Source organism: Camelina sativa, chromosome 11, assembly GCF_030686135.1.
Source record: "Camelina sativa cultivar CO46 ecotype springtype chromosome 11, ASM3068613v1".
In the NCBI taxonomy this organism is placed as follows: Eukaryota; Viridiplantae; Streptophyta; class Magnoliopsida; order Brassicales; family Brassicaceae; genus Camelina; species Camelina sativa.
In genome coordinates, this window is record NC_141890.1 from 9,454,574 (window position 1) to 9,481,528 (window position 26,955).

At 38.0% G+C, this 26,955-nt stretch overlaps 3 protein-coding genes and 1 non-coding gene across 6 annotated transcripts; 3 read left to right on the forward strand and 1 right to left on the reverse strand.

Moving 5' to 3' along the window:
- The first annotated feature begins 7,163 nt into the window (after positions 1–7,163).
- On the forward strand, positions 7,164–7,270 carry LOC147933800 (small nucleolar RNA R71). Its single transcript, XR_015573282.1, has one exon. It is a non-coding gene; the product is annotated as a small nucleolar RNA R71 (small nucleolar RNA).
- A 3,969-nt stretch (positions 7,271–11,239) lies between these two features.
- On the forward strand, positions 11,240–12,172 carry LOC104727817 (cysteine-rich receptor-like protein kinase 11). The gene has a single exon (XM_010446888.3). The coding sequence runs from the start codon at positions 11,325–11,327 to the stop codon at positions 12,120–12,122; it is 798 nt and encodes a 265-aa protein (XP_010445190.1). The 5' UTR covers positions 11,240–11,324; the 3' UTR covers positions 12,123–12,172.
- Positions 12,173–15,089: 2,917 nt separating this feature from the next.
- LOC104722702 (cysteine-rich receptor-like protein kinase 11) lies at positions 15,090–17,914 on the forward strand. Of its 2 annotated transcripts, none has more exons than XM_087475750.1 (7): positions 15,090–16,031; positions 16,119–16,250; positions 16,368–16,489; positions 16,588–16,798; positions 16,884–17,121; positions 17,208–17,367; positions 17,456–17,914. In XM_087475750.1, the coding sequence occupies exons 1-7, from the start codon at positions 15,185–15,187 to the stop codon at positions 17,519–17,521; spliced, it is 1,776 nt and encodes a 591-aa protein (XP_087331876.1). In that variant the 5' UTR covers positions 15,090–15,184; the 3' UTR covers positions 17,522–17,914. The 2 variants fall into 2 exon arrangements, with proteins under 2 accessions (XP_087331876.1, XP_010439208.2); XM_010440906.2 differs by having other exon boundaries at positions 15,091–16,031; positions 17,448–17,914.
- Positions 17,915–18,017: 103 nt separating this feature from the next.
- On the reverse strand, positions 18,018–21,018 carry LOC104722703 (cysteine-rich receptor-like protein kinase 10). Of its 2 annotated transcripts, XM_010440907.2 has the most exons (7): positions 20,004–21,018; positions 19,654–19,791; positions 19,428–19,546; positions 19,123–19,333; positions 18,799–19,036; positions 18,561–18,711; positions 18,018–18,487 (listed from the first exon to the last, which is right to left on the reverse strand). In XM_010440907.2, the coding sequence occupies exons 1-7, from the start codon at positions 20,821–20,823 to the stop codon at positions 18,164–18,166; spliced, it is 2,001 nt and encodes a 666-aa protein (XP_010439209.1). In that variant the 5' UTR covers positions 20,824–21,018; the 3' UTR covers positions 18,018–18,163. The 2 variants fall into 2 exon arrangements, with proteins under 2 accessions (XP_010439209.1, XP_010439210.1); XM_010440908.2 differs by lacking the exon at positions 19,654–19,791 and having other exon boundaries at positions 20,004–20,984.
- Positions 21,019–26,955: the final 5,937 nt, after the last annotated feature.

The following is a 26,955-nucleotide window of genomic DNA, read 5'->3' on the forward strand; positions in this document are numbered from 1 at the left end:
CTATTTATTTTCCTAAAAACGTCCAGGGACTAATGATGCAAATATGGAAGACTTTGGGGCAACTTTGTAAATCTTCAAAACTTGTGAGAAAACTTCTGATTCTTCTGTGGGATGATGCATCGATCGACACCATCACTTGCATCGACCGATGCAAGTCTCTGAACTTGTCTCCCAACTTCGTAGCTCAGCCTCAATGCTTGATTGTGCTCCAAATCCTCCTATTTAGCTCCATTATGCTCATATCCATGCTAAATTCTATAAAACCTGTAAAGACACTCAAAGACTCTAAAAACAACCAAAAAGACTCTATAAATAATACTTATATCATGGCTAAAAACACCTAAACACCATGATATATCAATCTCTTCGATGGTTCTTAAAGTAAGGGTGTAGAACTGACCATGAACGCGGAATCTAATGTACCCCAGCCCTCCATCAGACATCATGCCTGGCTCATCCGCGTATAAGTGCATCTCCAAAGTAGAGAGGAACTGGATAGTCTCCTCTTTGTACCCATTCTTGGGGGTGTTCATGAGTCGCTCCAGATGGCATCGCCTAAATAAGTACTGAACATCCTCTGCAATCCCGAGTAGCTCCATAGTCTCGACATGAGGGTATCTTGTTCCGCTGAACTCCAACTGCTGAAACAGCTCGTAATACTCCTTGGGAGTCAGTTTCGTCTCGGTTGATTTTCGTCTTACGGATTTCCTGGGAGCTTGCGCGGAACGCGACTCAGGTTCTTCCTGTTCGTAATCACTGCTTTCCTCTCTTGAGTTAGAAGTTTGTGCCGGTCTCTTCCCCCGACTCTTGCTCTTAGTGAGCGGATTGGCTGGTCTGCTTGACCCCGCCGCTTGGCCTGAACCTCCAACAACTTCGTCGACCATGTTTTTCATTTCTACGAAGCGCTTCGCCATAAACTTAGGCGATGAGCGCTCTCCAGCCTTACAACCATATGCATCTCGCATTTCCTCTATTAGCTCAGTACTCTTTCTGCTCCGCTGAGACATGATGAACTCAAAGATAAGCGTTAATATGTTAGTGCACAAGTGACAAGAGCAATTATAAAGTTTAAAACTGTAAAGTGCAAAGAGAGGATAATCCAAACGAGCGTGTGCAGCGGAGTTGGCTCGATTGCGGTGGTCGGACAGGCGAGAATAGCGTCGATCGATTGGGGAGGTGAAACTGGCTCGATTGGGGAGGTGAAACTGGCTCGATTGGGAGAATCGGGATGTGGCTCGGTTGCTTGAGTTCAGATCGAGTTAAAGATAAAGTCGAGAGTGGTATCATGAGCGGAAGGTGTGAAGACGACGGCTCGAGCAGGACTTCGGTGGTGGCTCGATTGAAGTGGTGAGATTGGCTCGATTTACGCTTCCCAAAGACGGCTCGATTGACGCTTCTTGGACACGGCTCGATTGACGCTTCTCGGACACGGGTCGATTGCAGAGTCGTGAACAAGGGAGTGCGGAACGTCGCGAGCGTGTGAAGTAGAGTTGGCTCGATTGACGAGTTCGGAGGTACGTCACGGGACAAATCGAGCGGATGAACGACGGTGATGAACGGGAGAGACGAACGGTGGTGTTGAAGCGAGCGTGGTGCTGCGTTGGTGGTTGAGTGAACGGGTTGGCGGAGATTGCAGCTGCGGTTGGTTTGTGCGAGCAGAGTTAAATGAAACAAAGTGATAACAAAAATAAAGAGTGATGAGGGAGAGTGATGCGAGAGTGTGGTAGGTGAAGAGGGGAGAGGGATGGTTTAAATATTAAAGAGAGAGTGTGATAAGAGTTTGTCTGCTGAGAGAAAAAATAATTGAGATTTCATCTCTTCTGTATATTTTCTCTGTATCTCCCATCTCTTCTGTAGATTTCATCATATTTGACTTGACTCTGGACTCACTCTTTTAATTGGTCTCTTTTTTTTTTTTTGTTGCTTATACTCCCTTCTGTAGATTTCTGAACACAAGAAAACCAAAAACAAAAATCAAAAACACAAGGATCCTAAAAAATATTTACAATGATACCTTTGGGATTTCCTCCCAAGTGAGCTTGTTTAAAGTCCTTAGCTTGACTTTTCAGTTCCTTATGCTTTTTGGGGTTCAAGGAGGAGCACAGAAGATCCCTCTGGGCGGACTTGGTCAGCTAAATATTTCTTGACTCTCTGACCATTTACAGTAAATTCACTACTATCTTTGTTCAGAAGAGTGATGGCTCCGAATGGCAGAACTTCCTTGACGTCAAAAGGTTCAGACCACCTAGACTTAAGCTTTCCAGGAAATAACTTAAGTTTGGAGTTGAAAAGCAAAACCTGATCTCCAACCTTGAGCTCCTTGACAACAATTTTCTTATCATCAAAATTCTTGGTTCTCTCTTTCTAAATCTTTGAGCTCTCATAGGCATCAAGTCTGATTTCTTCCAATTCATGTAGGTCGAGAGTCCCCTTGGCCTGAGCTGTATCAATATCCAAATTCAGCAGCTTGATAGCCCAAAGCGCTTTGTACTCAACCTCCACAGGGAGATGACATGCTTTACCATATACCAACTGAAATGGTGTTCTGTCTATTGGCGTCTTGAACGCTGTTCTGTACGTCCAGAGAGTTTCGTCCAGCTTGACAGACCAACCTTTCTTCGAAACCCCAACAATCCTTGACAAGATACCTTTGATCTGCTTATTTGAGACTTTAACCTGTCCGCTAGTCTGAGGGTGATACACAGTAGACACCTTGTGCTTGACCCCATACTTTCTCAGCATACTCTCAAACACCTTGTTGATGAAGTGAGTTCCCCCATCACTGATCACTGCTCTGGGTATCCCATACCTTGGAAAAATTATACTTTTGAACAGCTTCAGAACAACCTTGTGATCATTGGTAGGACTGGCAATAGCTTCGACCCACTTAGAGACATAATCTACTGCCACCAGAATATAGACATTACCATTTGATGGGGGGTTGAAAGGACCCATGAAATCTATTCCCCAAACATCAAATATCTCTACTTCCAGGATCGGATTCTAGGGCATCTCTTTCCTCCTTGTGATGTTGCCCATCCTCTGACAAGCATCACACTTGGTGATGAAACTGTGAGCGTCCTTGAACAAGGTTGGCCACCAGAGACCTGCTTGAAGAACCTTCTGGGCTGTCTTGAATGTGGCGAAGTGACCTCCATATGTGGAACCGTGATAGTGCTCAAGCACTCCCTGCACTTCCCCTTCTGCTATGCATCTCCTGAACAGACTGTCAGAACCTCTTTTGTACAGGTAGGGCTCGTCCCATAAGTAGTGGTTGACTTCTCTGAAAAACTTTTTCCTCCTGTAGGGATCCGTGTCATCAGAAACTTCTCCACAAACCTTGTAATTCACGACATCTGCATACCATGGTGCAGTCTCAAAAGTGATCACCATGCATCTGATTCTGAGGTTGTCAAGCTTTGTGTCATGCATTTGCTCACAAACTTGGGCGACCAGAAGTTGTTCCTCAGGTATTGAATCATCTATGGGAACAACATCTTCAATCCTCATTCTTGACAAGTGGTCTGCAACTCCGTTTTCTATTCCTTTCTTGTCAACGATCTCTATATCAAACTCCTGAAGAAGCAGAATCCATCTCAACAGTCTTGGCTTGGTATCCTTCTTCGAGTATATGTGTCTCAGAGCAGCATGATCGGTATACACAATGACCTTCGAACCCACAAGGTAACTCCTGAATTTTTCGAATGCAAACACAGCTGCTAGGAGTTCCTTCTCTGTGGTTGCATATCTTCCTTGAGTCTTGTCCAAGGTGCGACTGGCGTATTAGATGACATGAAGCTTCTTGTCAATACGCTGTCCCAGAACTGCTCCAACTGCGAAGTCTGAAGCATCACACATAATCTCAAATGGGTGATCCCAATTCGGAGCTTGCACTATGGGTGCTGAAACCAAGGCCTCCTTGATCTTGTTGAAAGCTTCTAGACATGCTGCATCAAATTCGAACTCAACCTCCTTGCACAGCAACCTGGTTAATGGTCTTGCAATTTTTGAGAAGTCCTTGATGAATCTCCTGTAAAACCCAGCATGTCCAAGAAAGCTTCTGATGTCCTTTACTGTCTTAGGTGGTTGCAGATGAACCATGACCTCAATCTTAGCTTTGTCAACCTTAATTCCTTTCTCAGAAATATTGTGTCCCAGAACGATCCCCTCTTCAACCATGAAGTGGCACTTCTCCCAGTTCAGCACCAGGTTCATCTCCTCGCATCGCGTCAATACCTTGCACAAATTTAACAAACAAGAGGAGAAAGTGGAACCGTATACAGAGAAGTCATCTATAAACACTTCCACTGACTCCTCAATCAAATCCGAGAAAATCGAAGTCATACACCTCTGAAAGGTGGCAGGAGCATTGCACAAACCAAATGGCATGCGTTTGTAGGCAAAAGTGTCATAAGGACAAGTAAAGGTTGTCTTTTCCTGATCATTTGGGTGGATAGGGATTTGAAAGAATCCACTATACCCATCAAGGAAACAGTAGTAGAGATGACCAGCTAGTCTCTCTAACATTTGATCAATGAAAGGCAGAGGAAAATGATCCTTCCTAGAAGCGGCATTCAACTTCCTATAATCAATGCACATCCTATGTCCTATGATGGTTCTAGTTGGGATTAACTCATTTTTTTCATTTTTGATAACAGTTATGCCTCCCTTCTTAGGTACACAGTGCACTGGAGATACCCAAGTACTATCAGAGATAGGATAGCTAACTCCAGCATCAAGCAGTTTTAGGATTTCCTTCTTCACTACCTCTTTCAGATTAGGGTTCAATCTTCTTTGGGGTTTAATACTAGCATAAGATTTGTTTTCAAGATTGATTCTATGCATGCAAAGGCTAGGCGGAATACCCTTGATATCATCTAATGAATACCCTATAGCCTTCCTATACTTCTTAAGCTCAGTCACTAGCAACCCTAATTCATTATCACTCAACCTAGCATTCACTATGACAGGATAAGTAGAATTGGTTCCCAGAAAAACGTACCTGAGTCCGGAAGGGAGAGTTTTGAGTTCTACCTTTGGAGCTTTCAATTCCGACCAGTCGTCAGCATGGGAGTCTGGAGTGATCACGGTCGAGTGGGAGGGGTGCGACTCGAGCGAGCGGAACGTCAGTGTCTCAAGTCGGGTCTTGACGTCGGTCGAGTGGGAGATATCACGTTCTGAACTCTCTGTCTCAACTGCACATACCTCATTTGCGTCAGATAGCTGCTCGAATTCCTCTGGTCCATCCGTTTCCCTGTGGGAGTCTAGGAGATTCTTGTAACAAGTGGTCTCCTCATGCAAGAACCCTACTTCTCCATCCTTGGTTAGAGCAGTCTTGAGATGATCCTCCTCAGCTAATTCCTCCAACAACTCATCAGCCAACTTGTCCATCTCTTCAATGTAGAAGACTTGTCCTCCTATTGTCGGCTTCTTCAAAGTATCCTTGATGTCAAACTTCATGATGAAGTCGTCGCTCAGATTAAGATCAATCTTGCCATTTCTGACATCAATGATGGCTCCAGCAGTCGCCAGGAACAGTCTTCCTAAGATCAAAGGATCTTTTGGTTCTTCATCCATCTCCAGAACCACAAAATCGGTTGGCACTTCCACGTCTCTGATCCTGACAGGTAAGGCCTCTAAAATACCATGTGGAAGTCTCACTGATCTATCTGCAAGGATGAGGGAGATATCGCAACCCTTAAACCTTGTGAAACCCAACCTCTTAGCCACAGAGAATGGCATCAGATTAACTGAAGCGCCAAGATCACATAAACACCTATCAAAAGACATAGGTCCAAGGGAGCAACGTAGAGTAAATGATCCTGGATCTTTGAGCTTCTTGGGTACAATCTTCTTCTGGATGATTGCACTGCACTCAAGAATTAGTACCACCATGCCTTGAACTTCTTTTGATCTCTCCATCACTAAGTCCTTGAGGAATTTCTGGTAGTGAGGAACAAGTGGAAATGCATCCAGCAGTGGCATTCTCAACCCAATCTCCTTGACTTGTTTTTCGAACAAGACTTTATACTTCTCAGTAAGCTGCTTCTTAAATCTAACTGGAAATGGTAGAGGAGGCTTGTACGGTGGAGAGATGAACCGCGCAGGTCTGTCATCAGAAACAACAGGTTCCTTAACAGCCTCATGTTCGGAATGCTTCACTGGTTCAACCGGATCCTTGACTGCTTCGGTTGGGTTCTTCATCTGAGTTTCATCCTGAACAAAATCCTTTCCATCTAATTCCTCACTATCCTCAGTGACGTGGAACTCCCTGTCTGGGAGGCAATGTTTTCCCACTTCTCAGCGTAATTGCATTTGCAAACTCCTTGGGGTTCTGAACAGCTTTCCCTGGGAATTGGCCAGACTTTGGTGCAGAAGTAGATGCGGATTGGCCTTCCATGTACCTTATCTTCGAATTCAGAGCTTCGAATTTGACGTTCATATCATTGTACGAACATTCCATCATCTGACTAAGATCAGCAAACTTCTTAGCAGTATACATAGAACCGCTAGCTTGACCCTAAAGAAGTTGTTGCATCATTTGCTTCATTTCTTGATCTGGGGGTGTAGTAGGCGGAACTGGTTGAGGGCGGAATCCTGGCGGTGGTCCTGAAGGGGCTTGATAACCTTGCTGAAACTATTGTTTAGGAGCGAATCTCGGATTGTAAGGCACAAAAGGTTGTTGTTGACCTTGCTGTTGTTGTTGAGGCGGGTACACCTGATCTTGTGGATTAGCAACGTTGTTACTTCGGTAAGACAAATTGGGGTTTGCCTTGTATTGGTTGTAACCTTTGTTGTATCCACCCTGATTATGGACATAGCTGATCTCTTCAGTCTGCTCACCCTCCCCATCTGGAATTTGGAACGGATCATCATCAGATACAAAAAAGGTGCTCCTCTGCTGGCTTAGCAAGATACGGTCAAGTTTCTCATTGACATTCTTGAGGTCCTTCTTGTACTTCTCTTCAGACCCAGCGTCGCCTCTAATTGTGCGATCATAGTCTTCATTGTAATTGCCGTCAGAATGGGCGAGATTCTCAACCAGTTGCCAACCTTCATCTACGTCTTTGTTCAGGAAGTTACCGTTAGAAGCAGTGTCAAGCAGCATACGTATCTTTGGTAGTACACCACGGTAGAGAGTGCTCAGCAGTGACTCGTTGCTGAATCCATGGTGCGGACACTGGCTGTGGTAACCCTTGAAACGCTCCCAGGCTTCACAGAATGATTCTGAGCTCTTCTGAGTAAAGCGAGAAATCTCATTCCTGAGACGACCTGTTCTGGAGTTGGAGAAGAACTTGGCCAAAAATGCTTTCTTGCAACCATCCCAAGTTGTGATTGATCCCTTGGAAAGGTTTTTCTCCCATTGATGAGCTTTGTCTCCCAGGGAGAACGGGAAGAGGCGCAACTTGAAACCGTCCTCACTCACGCCGTTGATCTTGGTGAGACTACATAGACGGTCGAACTCGTCCAAATGATCCAGTGGATCCTTCATAGGTAACCCATGAAACTTGTTCCCCTGGATCATGGAGATCAGACTGCCTTTGATTTTGAAGTTGTTGTTCTTCACGGCGGGAGGGACGATTCCAGCACGCTGAGTATGAGTGTTGGGTGCATCCCCAGCACCAATGTTGTGCGGTCCCGGATTTGGGCCATTCGGTTGTTCCATAGTGACTGGTGCGGGATGATCAGTGAGTTGACGAACTTGTCGTGGTTTTTGTAACCGATTGATGCCGTTGATAACAGGAAGAAGATTCTGATGCCCTCTTGATCTGGTGTGCATGCAAGGTCACAATCAACAGGTTCCTGAGATGCAAAACAAACAAGCAAACAACCAAAACAAGTTAGTACTCAGAATGACAAGTGTAACAGAACTTAATCTTGCAAAACTTGAAATCGTTAAATGTAGCAAAGATAATCCCAAATGGCAACAGCGCCAAATTGATACTAGGATTTTTGTGTGTCTCCTAGTAGGTTCAATTAACCTTATGCAGTTGTAGTACTTAAGGTGTCAATCCAAATGGGATGTTGCTACCACTCAAGATGCAATCAAGAAATCACAAGTTAAGCCAATTCAAAAAGAGTGTTTTTATGTCTAACAATCCTAGAGTGATCAGAAAGCAAAACGGAAATGAGTCACAGAACTAGAAACGAAAATGTATGAAAAGAAGCGAACAAGAATAAGTGAAACCGAAAACGATTCTAAGCATGAACAAACGAAACAGTCTCAGGAATGTAATAAAAATCAGAAAGAAAGAGGTCCTAAGGATGGGAGTAATTGATGTCGGTGGAGTATCCTAGTCTATAGAGTATTTAACATGCCACAAGCAAACCATCCCTAAACAATGAACATCACTCCTTAGCTAATCCAATCTCTTGACAGAAGCTACTCAAACTCAACCACTTCCAAACCTAGCTCTCGCTAGAGAAACATGATCAAGCATGGCATGAAAAACAAGTTCATTCACGTCAACAAACATCCTAGACAACTAATCTCTTAGGCTAGGAACGTAAGTCTCCAGCACTAGTTGGTCAGCCTTTTGGATGCGGAAATGTCTAAAACCCAGTTCCAATTGATCAGAGAGAAACTAGTATTTCTAACTCTAGTCCAGAAGGGAATCATTCAATCAAAGCTTAAACACTCTACATCCTAAGATCCTCCACCTAATCTATCCCATCCTCAAGAACTACTACACTACTCAGATCCGAAAATCATCATCAACAATACAAACTCAGAAAACATTAAAACAAGCATTCTTAGATAGATTAAAAAGTGAAGAACAACTTGTAGAAGAAATCAAATGAAAATACTGAATAAACTCAAAGGTGTCGGATTACAAGTCTCAGAACGTTTTTTTTTGTGGCTAGGTTAACCTTAAGGAAAAGAAACAATATGGGATAAAAAAGATGTCCCGGGACAACGACTTAACAAAATGTATTTACAGTTAAAAAAACGTGTGAATCCCTAAAACTTAAAACGACAAGATAGAACGTCGGTGTGCGCAATTTTGTCAGTGTGCGTCCAGTGGCTCGATTGAGTGTTCCCGACTGGTGAACTCAGAGTGGCTCGATTGAGTGTTCCCGACTGGTGACTTCAGAGTGGCTCGATTGAGTGTTCCCGACTGGTGACTTCAGAGTGGCTCGATTGAGTGTTCCCGACTGGTGACTTCAGAGTTGCTCGTTTGAGCGTTCCCGACTGGTGACTTCAGAGTGGCTCGATTGCGTGTCTGAGAGTCTGCGTTTCTGACGTCTCCTAGACACCTGAAATACTCCGAAATGCATAATGTATGCAAGGATGATGTAAAAACTTCCTAAACATGCAAAGTGTAAAGAAAGGTTCTAAAATGATGCAAAACGAATAGTTATCCTAGCTAAATGTATGACAAATGAATGCTAAGGAGATGCAAAATATAGACATATCAAGAGGTTTAGGGTTTTGGGTTTAGGATAGGATATAATGAACGGTCTCATGCTTAGTTTTTTAGGAGATATGATGAGGTTAAAATTGTTTGATAGTTAACAACGATTGTTTCACCAAAACACAAGTAGTTTTTAGTGGACGTGTATAACTCATCATCCATGTGGATTTGATTTTAGAATAAGTATCCACATAAGTATCGACAAATAAGACATTAGTATCAACAAATACGTATCCACATAATAAGACATTTTTAGCATCCACGTAACAATTAACATATATTAACTATAATTGGATAATTAGGTATTCATATATTTTTGTCTGATCAACCAAAAGTAAGTATTCATCTAGATATGTTAACCATCTACATAATAGCGAACAATTATTAAAATTTAAATAGATAATGTATAACTAATCAGTATCCATAGCACCTCATCCACATGATGGCATCAAATTTTCATTATACAAAGCTAGTTTTTAAGATACAAATATAATCTGCTCCATACAAATTAATGGACACCAATTTTGTAAAGAATGTTGTCCACATAAACAATACATAATGGACACCATTAGAGAAACATTCTTATTGGAAACAATGCATTATTATGTTAATTAGGCATTCTTATATATCCACAAAAAAGTATCCACAAAAAAATATTCACAAAAACGTATCCACAAATAAGTATCCATAAAAAAGTATCCACAAATAAGTATCCACATAATAATTTACAAATATTCAACTATAATTGGATAATATGTAATACAATTATTTATTTTTAAATATAGTAAAATGGATCTTAAAATGTAGAAAAAAAAATTATAATGAATCATAAAAACAAAATTGAAAATATATGTCATCATAATTAAATAAAATGATTACAAAGAGAGAAAGAGATAAACAAGAAAAGAAAAAGATAAAGAAAAAAGTGAAAAATAGAAAAAAAGTGGACAATTCTAGTTAACACTTGGTTAGAGAGTTTCAATCTTTCTGCTTTTCCAAGTGTTTCTAGCACAAAAACCAGTGATATAATTCTCAAATCTTTCTTTATCAATTAAGAACAACATCAATGAATTTGGAAATTTATAAAGAATCTAATACAAGGAGTCAAAAATTCTTCAGTTTCATGTTTTCTAGTAAAATATCTTCAGACTTGGCTACATTTGTTAAAATTGCTATGAAATTAAATTTATGATTATGGTTTATGATCTAAAGTTTAGGATATAGAGAATAATAAGAAAAACATATAATGAAAAAAAGAGAAGGAAAATAGGAGAAAAGAAAAAAAAAATGAAAAGAGAGAAGAATAAGAAAGGAGACAAAAATATTTGTATTTTTTTGTTGTATTTAGTAAAGGTATAATAGTCATAAAATTAATGAATAGTAGAAAATATGATGCAAAAAGTGTGTCAAATAAAAGAAATTTTAGATAAAGTGTACTATTATGCAAATCTCCCTACTATACAAGAAGAGCTCTTCCTTTTTTCTTTCCTTTGTGATTTATTTTTTTCCTACTTTTCTCTTAAAACTTCTTCTTAAAACCTCCGTTGGAGAAGGTCTTAAGTTTAATAGTACTTTTTTTGTTCTTCTCCATCACTCCATGCGTCACAGTTGAAATTGGTTTGGTTTCGTTCCAACATATCCCTTATTATATAATGTGAACATAAAAAATACCTTTGACTTAGACTATCATACTCGTTTTTATAACCGTGCAAATTCAGTTATGTTGACGACAAAAAAAAAAAAAAAAAAAAAAAAAACGACCACTGTTATCACGTTGACAGTTGACGAATTCAATATTAGAAATTTGGAACAGAAACTTCGATGTTGTTATTTAAACTGGTAAGAAACGGACAGATGCATAAACACTAAACACAAAGATTTGGCTTTAACGATAATCTTGAAGAAACAATGAAACAGAGGACTCTGTTTTCAATCCTCTGTTTTGTCCTCATAAGCTCCGGTTTTGCTTCAGTTTCAGCTCAGAAATGCACGGAGGACAAGGGGACTTTCATACCTAACAGTACTTACGAATTAAATCGCCGTCTCGTCCTCTCTTCTCTTCCTTCTAATGTCACGGCTCAAGACGGTTTATACTACAGCGGTTCGATCGGACAAGAACCGAACCGTGTTTATGCAGTTGGGATGTGCATCCCAGGATCAACATCAGAAGACTGTTCTGATTGTATCAGGAAAGCGTCTGATGAAGTTTTAAAGAATTGTCCTAAGCAAACAGAAGCGTATTCATGGCCAGGTGATCCCACGCTTTGCTATGTGCGCTACTCCAACACTTCTTTCTCAGGATCTGCAGATCTTGACCCGCAGTTACTGCTCTATAACACTGGAGATATCAACTCAAATCTAACAGAGTTCACGACAATATGGGAAGGATTAATGGCTCGTATGATTGCTACAGCCTCCACAGCAAAAAGCACACCTTCTTCTAGTGATAACCATTACACAGCTGATGCAGCAGCCTTGATACCTATCCGGAATATATATGCCTTGATGCAATGCACGCCGGATCTTTCTTCTCGTGATTGTGAAAATTGTCTGCGACAAAGCGCAGATGACTACCAGTCATGCTGTGGTCAGAGGCAAGGAGGTGTTGTTATGCGGCCAAGCTGCTTTTTGCGGTGGGATTTGTATACATATTCCAAAGCTTTTGATAATATTACGGTGGCTTCTCCTCCTGTGACTGTGCCATGATGTAGTACTTTTATCAGTTAAATTATGGAACCTCAGTTTGCAATGATCAACACACTAGGAATACACATGAATGCTTAATCTAAGAAAATTTAAACAAAGTAAAAGAAAGAAAACACAAAGCAAGGAAAAAACAAACTTAAAACTGATTTAAATCAAGATTAAACAAATGAACCTTGGGCAAAGTTAATGACTTGAGAAATAGCTAATCAATCCTAGATGTCTAAGCAAACAATCAAGAACAATTAAATTTAATCTAACATTATAATCACTAAAAAAGAAATGATTCATGTAAATAAAACCTTAAACAACAAAGATCAATCATCTATCTCCCTAATCAACCAAGCCCAAAGTTCTAAAAGATCTACTCACTCATGATCATGATCACACAAAGGTAGATGTTTGATCTTTGTAAAAACATAATTAGAGATTGTAGATTAGAGAAGATAATAGAGGAATTACTATTGATAACTTGAAAATCAACAAAAAAATCCAACAACTTAGAATAAACAAGCTTAAGAACCCTCAAAATTGCTAAAACAAAATATGGTCTTTCTAATGAAGAGTTAGTGTATTTATTAAAAATTAGGAAACTAAACCGGGACAAACCGGATTGGAATAAAACAATTCAGAGAAAAACGGAATATACCGGGTCTTGGTTCCAAAAATAACATTTGATCGACCATTGATCGATCGCTTTGATCGGTCAAGTCTCAGAAGTCTGGTCAAGTCCAGCTCGGGTTGATCGACCATTTGATCGACCAAATGGTCGATTATTGAAGTCTGGGAATCTGTTCAAGTCCAGCTCAAGTTGATCGACCACACGATCGACCAAATGGTCGATCGTTTTGTCCCGTGGCTCCAGTCTTCGCTCTGGCTGTATATACGTTCACTAAAATAGGTATAACATTTTACACGCACGTCCGATTGGCCTGAAATCACCTCCATTGCAAAGCTTACTCAATTTAAAATAACTTTGATGAAGAATTCTGGAGCTAAATACAAAATAAAGGTCTTCATAAGAGTCGATCTTTGAGGGACTGCAGACTGGTTCCGAATCATCAATCATCTTGTTTGCATCCAAACGTGTGTCTTCCATTATATTAATCTGAAATGGTTCAAAAGACACACAAAACACACCAAACCATAGATAAAGACACTATATAACCTCTAAAATGTAAGAAGACTCACTTGGACACTAAATGCAACAAAACACAATGAAAATACTAGTGAAACACAATATAATGGAACATAACAACCATGAAAAAACAGTAAATATAGAGTATATCAACTCCCCTAAGCTTATCTTTTGCTAGTCCTCTAGCAAAAACCAAGTGGAAACAAAGGAGAGAGGTATAAAAATGGGACTCAGAACCGAAGAGCATGAGACAAAGGATTCAAACCACAGTCCTTAAATGCAATTCAATGGTGCTAAGATCAATCAAAGTGTTTACAAATATTTTTCTAAGCTTATCACAATGCACCACTCTAGTTCACCTTCTATCTATTGGCAAAGACTTGCAATCCTATTGAACATCTCTTTCACATTTATTAAAGTGTTTGGTGCACTCTTGCAAATGGAAAACTTTAAAGTGGGTTGGCATAAGTGTTTTTAGATGGTTTACTCTCAAACAAGAAGGAACAATAGACAGTTGTGAAACAATCTAAGATTGAGAACAATTTGGGCATACAAAGCTTAACTCTTGATGTTCTACCCACCTAGAAGTTTTTCTAACACTTTTATCATCTTTCTTTTCTTTCTTTTCAACCCAAAAGCTAGACTTTAAGCTCTTAAACTTCCTTTATAACTTCTGGTCTTATTCTTTTTGTAAATCTCTAAAGCTACTCTTTATTTTAAACACTAGTCCCCTTTTTTTTATTTTTTTTATTGCTATACTTCCAATCTTATTTGACTTTTCTTTACTTTTTTCTTTTTGATTCTAGGAGACTGTAACAAGACTTAATATCTCTTTTCTTTGAGACTTGGAGATTTTAACCAAACTTAACCTTATGGACTTTTTTTTTTTTGACCAAGTAAACCTGTCTTTCCCTTCCTATTCTTTCTTGTTCCCAAACCTGAACCCAAATCAACATTCTAACCACCTATTTCTTTCAAAACCAATCATATTAAGCCAAACCAGTTTATGACTTAATGTAGAAACTGAGTTTCACACAATGAATTTGTTTGAAGGGGAAAACAAATTCAATAAAAAACTTTCTCAAAGAAACTCGATCAAAGCTTAAAGAACAAAAGGAATTGATATCTCTTGAGGAAGAAGTTATGGTTTCCCAAGAACAAAGAGGAATTAGGATTTTTGTATTGATTATTGGATATTTTACAAGGAGATGGGTACCTCTCTATTTATATGAATGTATTGATTACAAGATAAGTCTATTTTCCTTAAATCTCGAATCTTCAAATATGGTAAATTTCCTCTTCTGATGATCAGGTCGGGCTTAGGAGGCGGTCTCGGAAATCGGTCAAGTGACTTCGCCGGGCTTCTGCTTATAAGCCTGTTTAGCTGGTCCAAAGGGGATCCCTCGGTTTAGTTGATGTGCAAGATTACTCGATTTACCTTCGGTTTAGGTTGGTATGTCGTGGGTGCTAAATCTCGCACCAACACTTAATAACAGGTACTATACGATTCAAAGAGGTTTTCTCCAAGTCTATAATATAAACCAAAACTGGTTTAATTGCGTAACCTTCAAAGACATTGACAATTAAGTTTAATACTTTATCTTGTTCCTCTCCATCACTCCATGCGTCACTGGGTTTGATATCCCTATTATTTTATGTGAACAAAGAAAATATCATTGACTTTTATCTTTGACTATGATACTCGTTTTTATGACCGTGTATGTAGCAAATTCAAAGGACCAAAGTTTATGTGACAAAAAAAATAAAAATAAACGGACCACTGTTTATCAAGTTGATAGTTGACGAATTCAATATTAGAAATTTGGAATAGAAACTTCGATGTTGTTGTTTAAATTGGTAAGAAACGGACAGTTGCATAAAACACTAAACACAAAGATTTGGCTTTTACGAAAATCTGGAAGAAACAATGAAACAGAGGAGGACTCTGTTTTCAATCCTCTGCTTTGTCCTCATAAGCTTCAGTGTTGCTTCAGTTTCAGCTCAAACATGCAAGGAGAACAGGGGGACTTTCATACCTAACAGTACTTACGACGTAAATCGCCGTCTCGTCCTCTCTTCTCTTCCTTCTAATGTCACGGCTCAAGACGGTTTATACTACAACGGTTCGATCGGACAAGAACCGAACCGTGTATACGCAGTTGGGATGTGCATCCCAGGATCAACATCAGAAGACTGTTCTGATTGTATCAAGAAAGCGTCTGATGAATTTTTAAAGAATTGTCCTAACCAAACAGAAGCGTATTCATGGCCAGGTGATCCCACGCTTTGCTATGTGCGCTACTCCAACACTTCTTTCTCTGGATCTGCAGATCTTGACCCGCGCTCACTGCTCTATAACACTGGGGATATCAACTCAAATCTAACAGAGTTCACGACAATATGGGAAGGATTAATGGCTCGTATGATTTCGACAGCCTCCACAGCAAAAAGCACACCTTCTTCTAGTGATAACCATTACACAGCTGATGCAGCAGCCTTGACACCTATCCGGAATATATATGCCTTGATGCAATGCACGCCGGATCTTTCTTCTCTTGATTGTGAAAATTGTCTGCGACAAAGCGCAACTGACTACCAGTCATGCTGTGGTCAGAGGCAAGGAGGTGTTGTTATGCGGCCAAGCTGCTTTTTGCGGTGGGATTTGTATACATATTCCAAAGCTTTTGATAATATTACGGTGGCTTCTCCTCCTCCAGAACCTCCTGTGACTGTGCCACAACCTGCAGGTGATCAGAACAACTCGACCGACAATGGTTAGTCTTCCGGCTGTGGAATATCTATTATGACTGTAAGCAGAATTGAAATATATGACATTGTCTTTTTGTGTGTGTCGTGAGAAGATAACAAAGGAATCTCAGCTGGAGTTGTTGTGGCGATCACCGTTCCCACTGTTATTGCCGTCTTGATACTGTTGATTCTAGGATTTGTTCTTTTCCGTAGGAGAAAACCATACCAAAGAACTGAGATTGAATGTTAGTTTCTTTGTGTTTTACCTCTTTATTTTTTTCCTTTCATTATCAGCATGTGTTGTCCCTTTAGCCAAGAGGGAAAAAAATTGAAGCATAACTAGTACACACGTTTTTTTGCAGCTGAGAGTGATATGTCAACTACAGATTCATTGGTATACGATTTTAAGACAATTGAAGCTGCAACTAACAAGTTTTCAATGAGTAATAAGCTTGGCGAAGGTGGATTTGGTGCGGTTTACAAGGTAAGAAAGTCTCTGTTTTCCATTTTTTTCTAAGTTCATATAGGTTATGGGTAATAACTGAAACTGATAATGTTTGTTTCATTCAATGGTATGTGTAGGGTAAGCTTTCTAACGGAACTGAAGTAGCTGTGAAGCGACTGTCGAAAATGTCGGGACAAGGCACAAGAGAGTTTAGGAACGAGGCTGTTCTTGTGTCAAAACTTCAACATAGGAATTTGGTTAGGCTTCTTGGCTTCTGTTTGGAAGGAGAAGAAAAGATTTTGATCTATGAGTTTGTCCCCAACAAAAGCCTTGACTATTTCCTATTTGGTATGGTTCCCTTCAATATTTTTTGCTTATTTAGAAAGATCCTTCTTGAGCTTTGACCTGATTGATTGTACATGGAGATGTGCAGACCCTGTAAAGCAAAGTCAGCTAGACTGGACCCTACGATACAAGATCATTGGAGGGATTGCTCGAGGGGTTCTGTATCTTCATCAAGATTCACAGCTCACAATCATACATCGTGACCTCAAAGCCAGCAACATTCTCTTAGATGCAAATATGAACCCAAAAATTGCAGATTTTGGATTGGCAACTATTTTTGGAATGGAGCAAACTCAAGCAAACACAAACAGAATTGCTGGAACCTAGTAAGTTCTGCTCATATTAGCTGAAAAAAAAAAAAGTTCACTGAATCTTTTTCTATTGCATATTAACGGAGTTCTCTGTTTTTCAGCGCATACATGTCTCCGGAGTATGCAATGCATGGTCAATACTCCATGAAATCTGACATTTATAGCTTTGGAGTATTAGTTCTTGAGATTATAAGCGGCAAGAAAAATAGCAGCGTCTACCAGATGGATGAAACTAGTACTGCTGGAAACTTGGTCACTTATGTGAGCATATAGTCCTCAACTTTCAACATTTCATCATGTTTACACAGATGCCAAAGGTTATTTATTGTTCATTGTTTTAGGCTTCCAGGCTTTGGAGGAACAAGTCACCATTAGAGCTGGTGGATCCGACGATTGGAAGGAATTATCAGAGTAATGAAGTCACTAGATGCATCCATATCGCGCTCTTGTGTGTTCAAGAAAATCCAGAAGACCGTCCAATGTTATCAACAATCATCTTAATGCTCACTAGCAACACTGTCACTCTACCAGTGCCTCGCCTACCGGGATTTTTCCCACGTAGTAAGCAACTGGACCTGGTATGCGAGGGATCAGAGTCTGGTCAGTCTACTTCTAGCAAGTCTTTTCCTCATTTAGTTCGTAAGAAGTGATATGTTTCCTCTGATTTTATTTCTCCATATGGACATAAGAATATTGCATGTTTCTCTGTAATTATATGTTGTTAATTGTAAAATGCTATGGTCAGTTCTGTAAAGATCGCTTCTTTGTTAAGTTCTTACAGAAGTAAAAACTGCAATTTAAGACACTATTTACAGGTTTAATTTTTATACTCTTTAACCTGAATCAAATTCTCTGATTTATCATTGTGTAAACTTAATTTGGGGAAAACAAAAAAAAATCAGTGTTACGTATTCAAGAAGAAACCTGTAAATGGTATATATCTCATGCAAGCTTGTGGACTTGTGGTTACAATTACAGTACTAAAAATACAAAACAATTTAACTTATTTTCGACACCAATAGATTCAGGAATCAGGCAAGAAGATAATCATTTATACTCAACGAGGATATAAATCTGTGATCGTTGCATCGTCAACAGATCCTATAAGAGACCTGGTCGTTGAAAATTGGTCCGTATCAAGAGGATCTTTTCCAATTCTACTCTGGAAAAAAAGACCTGGTTGCCGTGGGACGGGCAAAGTCACAGTGTTACTAGTGAGCATCATAACAATGGATGACAATGTAGGACGCTCAGCAGGATCTTCTTGAACACATAAAAGACCGATATGGACACATCGAACAACTTCATTTCTTTGAAAACTATCTGCAATAGCTGGATCCACAAGTTCTGATGGTGTCCCGTTACTCCAAAGCCTCCAAGCCTAGAATATCAATAGATCAATAAAACACTTACAACTATAGGTAAATATGGAACTTGATTGGCTCAAAACTTACATATGAGACCAAGTCATGTGCTCCGTCTGTTTGGTAGAAGCTGCTATTCTTCTTTCCGCTTATAATCTCAAGAACTAACACTCCGAAGCTATAGATATCAGATTTCATTGAGTACTGACCATGCATTGCATACTCGGGAGACATGTAACCACTGTAACCCACAGCAAAAAAACTATGTTAACAAAAGAATGTTCAGAAAACTTGAACTTATGAGAATTTACGAGGGAGATCGACTTACTAGGTACCAACAATTCGGCTAGTGTTTTCTTGGGTTTGGTCCAATCCAAAGATCCTGGCCATTCCAAAATCCGCAATTTTAGGATTCATGTCTGCATCCAAGAGAATGTTACTTGCTTTGAGGTCACGGTGTATGATTGTGAGTCGTGAATCTTGATGAAGATACAGAATCCCTCGAGCAACTCCACCAATAATCTTGTATCGTCGAGTCCAATCCAGCTGACCTTGCTTTGCAGGGTCTGTGCACATTCATACAGTTAACTCTAAAGATTTGCAACCCCAAGTGTCAAGAATCATTGAAACAAAGCAATAAAATTCAACTGACCAAAGAGGAAAAAATCAAGGCTTTTGTTGGGGACATAATCGTACACGAGTAACCTTTCTTCTCCGTCTAGACAAAACCCGAGAAGCTTGACCAAATTTCTATGCTGAAGCTTTGCAACCACAACAACCTCGTTTTTGAACTCTACTTCACCTTGTCCTGATGACTTTGATAGCCTCTTCACCGCAACTTCAGTCCCATCCGTTAACGTGCCCTGTTATTTATATCAACATCATCCTCTTATCCAAACGTGTTGGCTTTAAGTTTCAAGAAAAGAAAACACCTCAAGGGAAGTATAGTATAGTTACCTTGTAAACCTCACCAAATCCACCTTGACCAATCTTATTACTCGCTGCAAAATCATCAGTTGCAGTTTGAATTTTTCTATAATCAAGCTGCAGTGAGTCTGCGGTTGTGATATCATCTCCTGTTGCACAAACGAAAGTCTTAGAAGGCAGGAAAAATAAGATGACCATTGACATTAATCAACATTCAAAACCTAGCTAGAAAGACTGAATCATGCGAAATCTATACCATCATATGCAGATGTTGTGTCATAACTCTTCTTTGCCCTTTTTGCAAGGAAACAATAACCAGCTATGAAAAGCAGAACAGCCACTACAATAGGTACAACAATGGCTACCACTAACACATTTGAATTCCCACCTTTCCCTGCTTTCCAAACATCAGTTGCTTAAGATCAGACGAAAAAGAACGAAACTTTCCCTATTAACATAGCTAATTTCAAGAAATCAGGGGAAAAAAACAGAGGAAGAAGACAGATTAGATCATGAAAGACACATAGCAAAGCGAAATTATGTCGAAAGGATGAAACTTTCTATTAAACTAAGGGAAAAAACAGAGGAATAAGACAGAGCGCTTACCAGGTCGAGGAGGAGCTGACACAGGAGGAGCAGAAACCGGCCGTGGTGGTGGCGGCGGTGGTGAAGGTATTGTAATGGCGGATTCGTTGTAAAACGCGTAAAGCTCGTATCTTGAATTACAGCTGTGCATAATGAATCTTCCCCCAATTTTGTCAGTAGGTAACTGATTAATGCTTTGTTGAAGACAACTCAAACAGTCTTGTCTCGTCAGATCAGGAGTGCACTGAACCAGTCCGTACAAACTCCGCAACCGAGTAAAATTGGCTGTTCTTGCGCTGAATTTTCTGGGACTGTTGGCAGCTTCAGTGGCGGCTTGGTTCATAGTGGACGCGACCAAATCTTTGAATTGGTCGAGTTGGTTAGATGTAACGTTTTGGTTGTTCCACATATACATTCCTCCACCGGTGCTTAGGGTTGAGAGTATACTCTCGTTAGAGTATCTGAGCATACACTCATCGTAATAAACCACGACCACTCTCTCCTTAGGACACCGATTGAAAGTGTCGTTGACGGCAAAGGTGACGCAGCGACGGCAAACTTCCGGCGACAAGTCACCACGGCAGAGGAAAAGCCCGGTGACCCTGTCGGGAGCTTTCCCGGCTGTGGCGTTTTGGAATCCGGTGGAGTAAGGGGAGTTACGGGACGAGAGAGAAGCCAAAACGGTTCTGAGATTGGTCAAGTAAGTGCTGTTTCCTGAATACGTCGTCGTGTTGGGACAAATATGGTAAAGGTAAGTGTGATCTTGATTTTGAGCAGAAACTTTGAAGCAAGTAAGGAAGGAGAAAAAGCAAAGGAAGATGAAAGAGGCGCGAGAAGACATAATTTGGCTTTTTTCTTGATTTTTGTGTCTTCCTAATCAAGAAGCTTTTGGGAAGTGGCGATATATATGAAACAATAATTTGATTTTTTATTTGTGGCTCTCTTCTCTGTGGCTAGTGTAGATAGCGTGAAACAGAGGATGGTTATGTGAAAAGTGACGACGAAAAGTCAAGGTCAAAGTAAACGCGTTTGTATTGAATTGTCGGGTCCAATCCAACTACTTGTGTTGAGATTCTAATTTAATGATTTGGGGAAAATAATTTATATAACTGGAAGAAACTATGGAACAAAAAAAATAATATATTCAATTAACATGATTATCATAACATTTAATTCCAAATTTACGGTTTAAACTCTAAAATATAAATTCTTACGTGAACTACACTCGATATGTCATTGCAGAGAAATAGATTATTAGGTGGAGATATTTGAGGAGAAATAAAATGTAGCATGACATGATTTCTCAATTTTCAAAGTTCGAACATCTTAATTACTAGTAGTACAATACAATTCAGAAATTTTTGTAATTATTAGACTTAGATTTCTTTTCATAAAATGTCGTAGTATGTTTTTTTTGTTGAATAGACTTGACTTTTGAAATCTTTGTTGACTCTTCTTTTAAGAAATACTAGGAAGTGGGTCCGTGCATTGCCGCACGAAAAAATGAAAGTTTAAAAAGATTAACATTGTTAAGTCATGTTTTAGAGAGGAAATTTGATAATAATTCTCTTATTGAGAGTATTTCGATTGTAGAATTTCTAAATTGGTTTTACGGCTATTCATTTTTCTGATTTATCAAGTTTTGTTAAAAATATATTTTTATAACTTTTTATAATCTTAATCACTTTTTATTTGGATGTGTCCATCATCGTCGGCTTTTTTGACAAAAATAATAATAATAATAAGCTAGATAAGTTAAATCTTTGCACAAAATAGGAGAATTCTAAGGAGTATATACATAAATAGGGAGTGCCTAACATTTTTTCGTAACTTCCTCCACACTGCAGTCGTTAGCTTGGCAAAGAGATCTTAATTTGTGTTGTTATAACCACATCTTAATTTTGTTATAACTATATCTTGCACCCAAAAGAAAACTACAAACTCTATTGTTAATAGAAAACTACAAACTCTATTGTTAGCCCGATATATATAGGGACATTTATCAGTAAAAATAGAAATGTTCCAAAGTCATGATCTCATTTATCAACTTTAAATCAAGATCCATATAAAGTGTACAATGTGAACAAAACACAAATCATATGTGAGAAAAAATAGAAACATAAACAGATATGTATATATATGCTCTACTGATCGTTTTAAGTTACAATTGATGTTATAGTATATATACTATGTAGCCATATACATACTCAATTCGAGCATATTGCCAATACAATGCCATGATAGTAATACATGTTGTCCAACTAATTAAACTCTTATACATTAAAATAAAAAATCTGAATTAACAGTATACATATGTACTTATTAGAAATTTATTTTTCAATAAAGCAAAAATAAAATCTAAAATTTCTTTTAGTGTTTCATCAATCAAGAGGAAAATATCAATACAATAAAAGAACAATGTGTTGCTTTTCTTGTGTGACACATCAGCCTCAACATTGAACATGGTGTTGACACCTCATTTAAAATCAATAGCCAATGAATACATTTCAATTAATACAACTAAGATTTCTAAACCAATAAAAAAAACTGTGTGTCACCAGGCATGTCAATTAGGCCCAAATCCCGCAGGCTGGTCCAGCTCGGTCCGGTCTTGAAAAACACCAGGCTCGGACTAAAATATATGTCTAGAAAAACACAAGGCTCGGACAAAAAAAATATAATTATATTTGTATAAGAGTTTTCGGGCCCGCCCGAGCCCGATCGGACTAAGCTCTAAAATTTTGATTGATTTGAATTTTTGAATTTTTGATCCGAAAAGTCTTGTAGCCCTGTTAGAGGCGGGTCAGGCTTTGAAATATAGGCTTGAAAATATTTTGGGCCGGGCCGAGAAAAGCTTAAATATATCCGGGTTTTGCGGATTTTGGGCCGGACCGGGCCGAGCCAGCCTGATTGACACCTCTATGTGCCACATCACGTTGTCTTTCACTTCATAGACCTTTGCCAACATAATAAAAAAAAAAACACGACGACTCTAATCGTTTGTTCTTCTCCTTCACACTATAAAACTGCTCTAATTTAGAAAAAACAAAAGAATCGTCACAAAGTTTTGCCTTCAATGAAACAAACATAAAGAGAAGAAAACGCACGACTCGTGCAGCACGAGACATGGAAGAAGCATAGGTCATTGTTAAAGAGGCAAAACAATCTTCCCAAATTCACCTTTGATTAATTCGAACAAGAATTTTATCAAAATCTACACATTTTGAAATTAAATTTTCCGGTTATCGATAACTCTTTGAAAGAAGAGGCAAGGTTAAAAATTAGGATAGGGAAGAAATTTGAAAAGGTAGAATAGAGAGAGAGAGAGAGAGAGAGAGAGAGATAGAGAGAGAGAGAGAGAGAGAGAGAGAGAGAGGAGAGAGAGAGAAACACATAGTAATATGAAGAAGAAGGAAGAAGAGAAGAGAGACATAGAGATATCAATTCCTCAGGTAAGCCCCTCCCTAACCACATAATTGACGTCTGATATACAAAAGATTAAAAAATTCACAAAATAGCAACTTGGGCATAACAAAGTTCATTAATTTCTTTGCAGGTCCAATCGAAGTAAAGATGTCGTTTTTATTCAAGCTTTTAGGGTTGATTCAAGAAGAAATATTAGTGTTTGTGTAAATTGACTCACCTCTTTTTTCTTGACTTAGGTCTTAAATGAAGAAGATATTGAGCAGATTGCTACTTTGGATCAGAACATTTTCTTTTTTTTCAAGGTTTAGTACAATACATATTAATTACTTACTAATACTTATAGAACTCTCTATGTGAAAATTATCATTTTTTATTTTCCTTTTGATCTTAGTAAATTTCAAAAGTTTCATCTTTGGTTTATGTCAGATTTTATGAGACAAAAGATTGAAGTGGTTAAACCTAAAGTACTCTAAGATATCCATTAAAAACATTTGAAATGTAGACATCAAAGAGTAATATGTCTTACTGTTCTAGAGGATTTGTGAGTGAGAAACAAATCAAGAACTAATGGTTTGTAATCCCTAAACTTATTTGGTAATAAATATTAAACAGAAACTAAATTTATGAAATAAAAAAAAACTCAAGTATCATATGATGATGTAAATAATAATAATAATAATTTATTGAAATTATCAAAAACTTATGAATTGATTCCAAATAACATATATTAAATTATGAATCGAGAAAGACAAAAGAGAAAAATATGATAAAAAATAATATAAAAAAATTAATCCCGCGGCGTAGCGCGGGTACCAACCTAGTATATATGAAAAAAGATGTATGAAATATGTTCACTTAAATTTTAAGATGCTTACCAGTTAATTTCTTTTTTTTTTAGAGTCAAAAAGGAAAAAACAAGATGCTCAACATTGTAAGATGCTCAACATTGAAGGAATAATGTTGGGCTTAACTGGTGAGCATCTTAAAATTTAACTAAATTCGTTAAACTGATATAGTAACCCTTGGATGAAATATAAATTTTAACTTACTGGATTTATAATTTTAAGATGCTCAACATTGTTCCTTTTGGCTTTGGTTAATGCCAAAGCCCAAAGACAATATCATCGGCTTACGCTCGTCGTAATCCACAACAGATAAACCATATTTTGAATTATGAAAAATACTTTCCCATCTAATCAAACATCAAAAGAATATTCCAAAAATTAAATATACTTATATACACATAGGAGAGTTTCCAATTAAATTCGTTAAACTGATATAGTAACCCTTGGATGAAATATAAATTTTAATTGTTGCAGCATGTTAAGTAGAAATCGTAACATTGTTCTATATCGAGCATCACTATATTTACGAAGAAGAAAAATACGAGTATTTTAACAAAATTTATTTTTATAAAGAAAGACCTCATGGAAAATGTTCACAAAGGTTTTTTTTCTGGCCTGTAAATCATTTTTTCTCTAAAAGATTCGCAGCTTTGTTGTTATTACTTCTGATTAATTGAAATTGAACATTTGAAAATAAATGATTCATATTGATCGTACTGAACCCGCGACGGACTTTCGGAAATTTTTTTTCGTTTGAAACATCAATTCAATTACATACATGCCTCTCTGACTACTCTCCCTCCATGATAAGACTATCATTATGAAGGGTAGGGGAGTTAGATGATACCCATAATATTTATAATGTAAAGAATCATAATATCCTTCTATAGTTACAACACAAACAGATAAAATGTCTAAACATCTGTTAATTATTTCATATATTTTATTTGATTTTTGAAATAACTGGCCAATATATTTTAATTATTTTATTATATCTTAGATTTGATCCTGTAGAGCTGTTCTATACCATATAGGAATACAATATGATAATAAAGGAATCGAAATCATGACTCAAGCGGTGCAACGTTAGTGACAAACTGTAGTCTATGGAGGTGGATAGTTTTGGTGATGCGGGTGCGTGTTGACTTCCAAACGTTACCACCGCCAAATTAAAATTTTTCCAGCATGTCTTTCCTCGAACAAAAAACTTTAACACTCTTTAAGTTTGGAAACAAAGAAATCTCCACCCTTCATCAAACAGAGTCATGACTTGCAACATAATTCTCTTCATCTTTGACGCATCATTCTGCTAACAAGTGTTTTGGCTTGTGAGGGCATACGCGCGTCTCTATAAAAGCGTATTGTGGTTGTATATATACCTTTGTTAAACTCAAAGTCTAATCACATTTATTTTCACTTAGAAAAATAAAAACTCAAATAAAAGAAACACAAAGAAAGAAGTTCAAGTAGGGGCGTTTCACAATCATTGAAGATGAAGAAGCCCTTGTACGAAGCTTTTCTTTTGAAAGCGAAGAATCATTGTTTATTAACTTAAGAAAGAAAAAAAAAGTCGTTGATTAGAAGAAAAACTTTTCGAAGCAAAGCTGCTATTTCATATCCACGGATTAATAACAACAACAGGTTTACCGTCTATAACATGAGCGATTAAAGTGATGAAAATCAGAAACTTTGATGATTTAATTAAAGAAAACTCAGACAATATCAAATCCAAACAAAAATGAAGTTGTAATCAGCAAATGAACTAATTCATCAAAGTCAATCTAAACAGTACATTATAATGATGGTTAATATCAGTTCCACAGAAAATCTACATATGGCTTTATATATTAACATGCCTTTAATTATGACAATTAGTGGACTAAGCGACTAACTCAGAGGGTATGTATGATATATGAATTCAACCCCATTCATCAGAGACTAATCAATATAGTTCTCCATCTGTCGGAATGAAAGTGACTCCCATCTGCAGTTTTCCATATTATTTTTTGGATTACATTTCTATCAGAACGTACAAGTTAAAAGATCACTGGTAAGTTTAATTTTTACAGACCTTCTTGTTTGGAAAATGATTAAGAGAGACAGAAGAGGTAGGAGTTACATAAAAGAGAACACCAACCTAATTAAAGAGTAACGATGGTAAGGGTGTCACATCTACCATCGTGTCACATCTTGTTGACTATAAGAGAATTTTACGAAAACAAAGACTGGATTTATAATGTCAAGTAAACGGATTAATATATATAGCAGATTCTCTGCAAATAAACACCACACGTAAAAGTACATAACTTAAGCAATGCAACATTATCTGTTTCGTTTTAACATTTAATCGAACATTCAAAAAATATCTAAATATAAAATCTACACATTGAGAATTAAGACATTAACGTTACAAAAATATGGCAGGCCTACTTACCATCAACAAATGGAATTCAGGGACAAACGATAGGCTTGAAAAATTTAAGAAACAAAAAGTTTACAAAACAAAGATTAATGATGACTGGGTTTAGAAAATATAAAAAACATCAAAAGGGTCGACTTTATTCTGTAATACATTTGTTAAAACACCAACGAATACGCATATCTCGACCGGACAAACTGTTCAGTTATTCGAAGAGAAGAGAGAGTAAACTACTCCTTGCAGTAAATTCACGACAATAAGAGAGTATATAGATAAAATGTGA

Excerpts from the sequence above, each read along its gene's own strand:
- LOC104727817 (XM_010446888.3), top strand. The coding sequence starts at position 11,325 with ATGAAACAGAGGACTCTGTTTTCAATCCTCTGTTTTGTCCTCATAAGC.
- LOC104722702 (XM_010440906.2), top strand. The coding sequence starts at position 15,185 with ATGAAACAGAGGAGGACTCTGTTTTCAATCCTCTGCTTTGTCCTCATA. Across the intron at positions 16,799-16,883 it reads CCTTGACTATTTCCTATTTG|ACCCTGTAAAGCAAAGTCAG; the intron begins GTATGGTTCCCT and ends GGAGATGTGCAG. Across the intron at positions 17,122-17,207 it reads AACAGAATTGCTGGAACCTA|CGCATACATGTCTCCGGAGT; the intron begins GTAAGTTCTGCT and ends TCTGTTTTTCAG.
- LOC104722703 (XM_010440907.2), bottom strand. The coding sequence starts at position 20,823 with ATGTCTTCTCGCGCCTCTTTCATCTTCCTTTGCTTTTTCTCCTTCCTT. Across the intron at positions 19,334-19,427 it reads GATTTGGTGAGGTTTACAAG|GGCACGTTAACGGATGGGAC; the intron begins GTAACTATACTA and ends TATAAATAACAG. Across the intron at positions 19,037-19,122 it reads CCTTGATTTTTTCCTCTTTG|ACCCTGCAAAGCAAGGTCAG; the intron begins GTCAGTTGAATT and ends GAATGTGCACAG.